At 51.1% G+C, this 5,849-nt stretch overlaps 2 protein-coding genes across 2 annotated transcripts; both read left to right on the top strand.

The window, feature by feature from the left end:
- Positions 1-874: 874 nt before the first annotated feature.
- Positions 875-3,762, top strand: K489DRAFT_385510 (uncharacterized protein). The gene is made up of 5 exons (XM_033606119.1): positions 875-1,368; positions 1,429-1,645; positions 1,706-2,031; positions 2,086-2,456; positions 2,506-3,762. The coding sequence occupies exons 1-5, from the start codon at positions 1,202-1,204 to the stop codon at positions 3,504-3,506; spliced, it is 2,082 nt and encodes a 693-aa protein (XP_033454824.1). The 5' UTR covers positions 875-1,201; the 3' UTR covers positions 3,507-3,762.
- Positions 3,763-4,657: 895 nt separating this feature from the next.
- K489DRAFT_414276 (uncharacterized protein) lies at positions 4,658-5,548 on the top strand (the record flags this gene model as incomplete). Its single annotated transcript, XM_033608149.1, has 1 exon — positions 4,658-5,548. The coding sequence occupies one exon, from the start codon at positions 4,658-4,660 to the stop codon at positions 5,546-5,548; it is 891 nt and encodes a 296-aa protein (XP_033454823.1).
- Positions 5,549-5,849: the final 301 nt, after the last annotated feature.

Below are 5,849 nucleotides of genomic sequence, written 5' to 3'. Positions count from 1 at the left end.
CCCCTCGAGTAAACCGCCCTTTGGCAGTTGACCCGTAACACTATCTTAGTAGTAGCGGCGATAGTCGTTATAGTAGGCGTAACTTTAGTAGGCGTTTATAACGTAACTAGAGCCGACGTAGGTTACGCTACGTTAGAGCGACGCTAGTTACGCGCAAACTAGCGCTAATATAGTAAGATAAAGGCGTTATAGATATCGTTATTAAAAATAGGGCGGCGAGTATAGCGCTTAAATAGAGCGCGGTCGGTCGCGTTAGTAATAAGGCGCGTTAACTAGTACGTCGTAGTCGGTAGTACTAGCGGAGGTAGGGTAATCTCTATAGGCTAGTCGCGTTACTATTATTAGCGGAATAGTAGGATAGCATCGTTAGTAATATTATTATTAAATACTAGTCGTAAAGTAAATACGTCGAATAAGGTCTTATTGTCCTTATTAAGAACAAGACGCGTTTAAGAGACTTATTATAGTACTAGAACGACTTCTTTGTTACGTTAATACTTACGGGTCTTCTCTACTACTTTAATAGTAGTATTAACGCTTACGACTCTTCTCTTTATTAAGTTAATAAAAGATATCGGCTTACTACCGGTAGTTAGAGTTATAACGTAATAATCTAAAAAACTTATCTTAGAGAGGGTAGGCTCGGCGCCTAGTATTATTTATAGCGGAGCGGGCGTAACTACGGTTTTCTTCGTAACGATAGGGAGGTCGACCTCGCGCTATTTACCCTTCTTTTTAGTAGCCTTCGCCTAATCTTCCTTTATAATTAAAACGAGTACTTTAGGTATAGGAGTCTAGTTACTACGATAGTTTATACGGCTAATAAAGAAACGTATATTATAGGTTAGGACGTCTCTGTCCGTATATTTATAATCTACAGCGCGATGACGGCAAAACTGCGCCCGATTGGGGCCGCCCCTGCAGGCCATTCCGGGCGCAGACTCGCCAGCGGTAAACATCCCTTCCCGCCCATCCCTCCTCTTCGCCCGCGCTGGCTTCACCTGTGCGGCACAGCATCATCGCCCTCAACCTGCGTGACAGCCAGGAGCGATGCCACCCATGGAGGACCGACGATATAGAGGGGACGGCGCCCATCCGCTGGCCATCGACGTCCCGACACTCAACGTCCACAGAGCAACCCCCCAATGCGGACTCCGGATCGCACGCATACCCGCACGCACTCCGACAGTCTATCGCAAGCATGCGCTTCTCTGGAGCGCAGGCACCTTCGGAGACGAGTCACGACATCGTCGGGCTCACCTCAGCAACCAGGGCTGCAACGAGCCATTATGATCCAACGCGAACGAAGAAGATTTATTCGGAAAAGAGCCAGGAGCTTCAGCGATGGATCAAAGAGCTTTGGGATCGGTGAGTAGAAGCCGCGCCCGCGACATGAGTAGTCAAGTAGATGATCTGACAGCTGGCCAGGTACTGCATTACCTACGAGAAGGACCCGATGACGACGCTGAGCTCTTTCCTCACCCCCGATCTCTACGACTTCTTCCATTGGATGCTACGTGAGCGCAAAGGCCGGATCCGCAAAGCAGGCACCATTCAGACCTACTGGAACACCTTGACGCTAGTCCGGCAGCTGGAGACGAAGCAGTTCGAGATCGCGCCGCAAGTACAAATCGAAATGTGCGGGGTATGTTGACCTCATCCGCGACTCACCCGAGGCAGCATGTATGTTCTGACTATGTTGCAGGCACGGCAGCAACTGGTCAACGAATTCGGACTGTCGACAGAGAAAGAGGCGAAGCCGATTATGCGAGCGGAAGACGAATTCGAATTGCTCAAGACGCTCTGGGAGTCGAGCGAAGTGGAAATGCAGCATGAACGACTCCGAGTCCAATTAGCACTCATGATTCAGCTGGCTGGCATCACGGGCAACCGTCCTGGGGCACTGCGTCGCATGCAGTATAAAGACCTCAAGATTGCCTTGCTGCCGGATCCTGCCGGTGGCGAACGTCCGAGACTGGTGATGGACTTCACATTTCGACACACAAAGCGCTATCTAGGGGTTAAGGATCCGTAAGTGCTTTCTGTGGCCACTCTACGATGTCTGCTTGCTGATCACGTCGGCAGGAATACCTTTCCTGTTCCGGACATCCCCCAGGAAGCATGTCTTCTGCTCTGCCCCCAGACGATGCTCCTCGGTTTGCTCTTTGCAGACAAGGCTTTTGCCGTGCCGGACTTCACTCCTGCTGAGCTGTTCGAACTTCGCATCCCGCCTGGCAAGCGCGAGCTGGTTATTCCGATTGACGAATCCAAAGCGGACCTTCCGTTGTTTCGAGGTGTAGAGCGTACGGTACACGGCGTTCGCATGTCCAGCAGAGCAGTCACGGAGAACTGGCTTCGCGAGCGTCTGCGGCCTCTGGGCGAAATCACGAGTTTTGATTGGATCGTGAAGCCGTACTGCTTCCGTCGAGGCCATGGCGAAGCTTTGGACAGCAGCAGTGCGTCTAGAAGATTTGCACTGATAGGGGTACTGCTAACTCGTTTTAGATCACATCAGCGATTCTCAGCGCAACCTCATCATGCAACACGCTAGTTCTGCAGTGTTCCAGCACAACTATCTCTCGCACTACGTCACTCAAGACACCCAGGCGGCATACCGCGGCTTGGAACCGCAGACGGCTATCATTCGCGTCGCGAGTGGAATGAGCCGCTCAATCGATCCACAGAGGCCACGCGCGTTGACCAAACGACAGTTGGCGACGGTCGATCGGCGCCCTGAAGTGGTTTTGGCACGCAGACGCCGCGACGGGTTGGCGCAGCGTGTTCGGGCTCAATACACCACGATCAGCCGCGCCCGGGGCACTGCTGCATATGACACATATCGCGAAGCGCACCAGGCGTTCCTGCGGACGAAGAAGGAGACGCGTAAGACAGTCTTGAAAGAAGTGAAAGCACAGTACCGCGCCGAGCAGCCTGTGTCGGATATTCTGCAACAGCTACGTAAAGGAAAATCGACGGGAGTGACTGCAAGAGCTAGCAAGAAGAACATGAGGGTACAAGAGCTGAGTCCTGAACGTAAACGCGTACTAGCAGCCTTGCTCACATTCGTTTCGGCTGACGCTGTTGACAATGTCAGCAGGCGATCAGAAGCCATCGATGCCGTACAGACGCTTTGCGGTCGGCAAGAGCCAGGGTTACGCAAGCTCCACAATTTGAAAGATTTGGACGAGGCGTCTAGATCGCCGAGCCCTCATCCTGTCGCGATCGCATGTGAAGACAAGGATAGCGGGCACGATCCGTTCCCAGCGCGGTGTTCTCCCACGCAATGCATATTTTGCATGGGTGACGAAGAGCTACCCATCGAACAGCGCACCAAGAAGTTTCGGAACAGAGATGGCCTGAAGAGACATTTCATCCGTAAGCACCTCCAGTACCATACTGCTGGACAGCGCCTCCGGTGTCCGCATCCGAGGTGCGTCGATGTTTGGCTTAATAGCGCTGACCACCTTCGCAATCATGCAGAAACATTGCATGGTACCCCGACCTAGTTACAAGGATTGTCCTTACACTCGCTGTATCGCACGTCTGATTGAGTATGAATCATCCACATATTCCCGAAATCGAAGCATCCTTAGAATATAACTTCGCGCACATCTGCATTGATCATCAAGCGTCCATCTGAGAAAATGATATTGATGTTCACGTTCCTGTTCGTATATTACGTACAGACTCGCACATTGCTAATCGAAGCCCACCGTTGTATGCAGAACCGAGGCGACCCGAGCTATGAGTCGCCCATCATGCGACGTCCATTCAGCATTGTGCATGCACCGCTCTGCACAATTCCCTTGACGACACGTGATCGAGTATTGCCTAGGATAATTTAGGCTCTTGATCCTCTTCGAAGATGCTCTCCAATGGAGATTGACAAGGTGTTTCGCTCAGAAGGGTGGGCCCAGTCACCCTTTTGGTAATTTTGTGCCCGCTTGTCTCACTGCCAGCTGGTGGCTTGCCGATGTTGTCGTCATCTTCGTCTGATTAAAATCCTTGGAACAAGAACACGCGTATCGAAGAGCGAGCCCCCTACTCATGTGGGCTGATGGAGACCGATCTCCAGGGTGAGTCAATGGTTCATATTGTATTTTGCTAATCAGACATAAATTGGCTATCTTGGTGCATTGCCTCTCGCACGCAACAACTAGAGTTGAGCACGGGTGCTGATTTGGAATAGATATCGATCTGATTATAGATCGAGCGGTCGCTGGAATTTCGTGATGCAACCGAGACGATCGACATTTGCCTCTGATCCCATCCTCTAGATGTACAATATCGCTGCCTGCCCGAGTGCCTCAAGCTTGAGGCGCGTGCCATTGATCTTCAAGAGTGCGGTGATGCAATCGAGTCGAGCAAGTGATGGTGTGGTAAGAAAATCCGGAATTCCGTAGTCACTTCTCTCGGATTGTCTCACCAGTGCAATCTGCTTTGAAACAAGACCTTGAGGGCCCTTCCATGTAACAACATCGATGACGCACGTCGTGGTGACGTGGTTTGAGCCTCTCTCAACAACGACGAGCTCATTAGATGACTATGCAATGCCTATATAAGCGACGATCGTGAGCCTCTCGCTCTCAAATCTGCACTCATTAAGACAACAACTGCATTTTCTCAACATCTCGTTTCGAAAAACAAGCATATCAAGATGACGCGGAATGACTCTGTATCACCCGCAGTGACCAAGCAAGGATCGCAGCTTCTGCCTAGTTTGTACTCTGACCAGTCGATCAAACGTCTCAAAGCCATCTCATCACTGAGGCGACGTGGGATCGGGGACTCCGTGGCGCTTCCTCAAATCATCGTTTGCGGTGATCAGTCTGTTGGTAAAAGCTCGGTGCTTGAAGGGATTACCGGCATACCTTTTCCTCGACAAGATGGGCTTTGCACACGATTTGCAACCGAAATCATTCTTGAAGATGAGGAGGGAGCACTTGACATGCGCGTCTCCATCACCCCACACCCATCTTGTCCGAGCGACAAAAAAGAGACTTTGCTTGCATTCAGCAGAACAATGAGCGACCTAGATGATCTGCCTGACATAATTGAGGAGGCGGGTACATTGATGGGTCTGAAAGGATATGGCACCCTTTCTGAAGGACCGGCCTTTGGAAAGGACGTGTTGCGCATTCGTGTCTCAGGACCAACGAACCTGCACTTGAGCGTGGTCGATTTACCTGGCATCATACAGGTGCCAAGCGAAGTGCAGACAGAAGAGGACGTCGAAGCTGTCAATTGGCTTGTTGACAGCTATATGAGCAGCCACAGATCCATAATTTTGGCGGTCGTGCAAGCGGGAAATGATATCTCCAATCAGCCCGTAATCAAAAAGAGCAAACACTTTGATCCGAACGGCCAACGCACGATTGGAGCTATCACGAAACCAGACCTGATAAATCGTGGCACTGAAGCCAGGATCGCGTTGCTATCACGCAACGAGGACACAATGAAACTACAGCTAGGCTTTTTCCTGCTCAAGAGTCCTGCCCCAGAGGAAATGGCTAACGTCCCTCCCGGCGTCGCGAGCCACCCTATGTAACGAGCCAGCATTGGACACTTTGATCGATAGTACTCTTCAACACCGATATGAATTTGCTTTGCTGCATCTACACTGTAGGTTAGGATGTTACCCTTCGATCGACCGCTCTACATCGAAATCGGGTGAGTGTTGCAGTCGCTGTGATCGATTCCTTCCTCGTGTAAAATCCTAGTCATCTCGTGAATCGCTACGTGTGAGTGTATTTCTGATCAGCTCGCAGCGTTGCTCGGCTCGGCGGGCTGCGGAGAGTCCGCTCTATTGCTGCCTTCAGCATCGTTTTGTCTCATCGAGGTTTGCGCGA

Source organism: Dissoconium aciculare (assembly GCF_010015565.1).
Source record: "Dissoconium aciculare CBS 342.82 unplaced genomic scaffold K489scaffold_29, whole genome shotgun sequence".
Classification (NCBI taxonomy): domain Eukaryota; kingdom Fungi; phylum Ascomycota; class Dothideomycetes; order Mycosphaerellales; family Dissoconiaceae; genus Dissoconium; species Dissoconium aciculare.
This window is presented reverse-complemented; position numbering and strand designations above follow the sequence as displayed.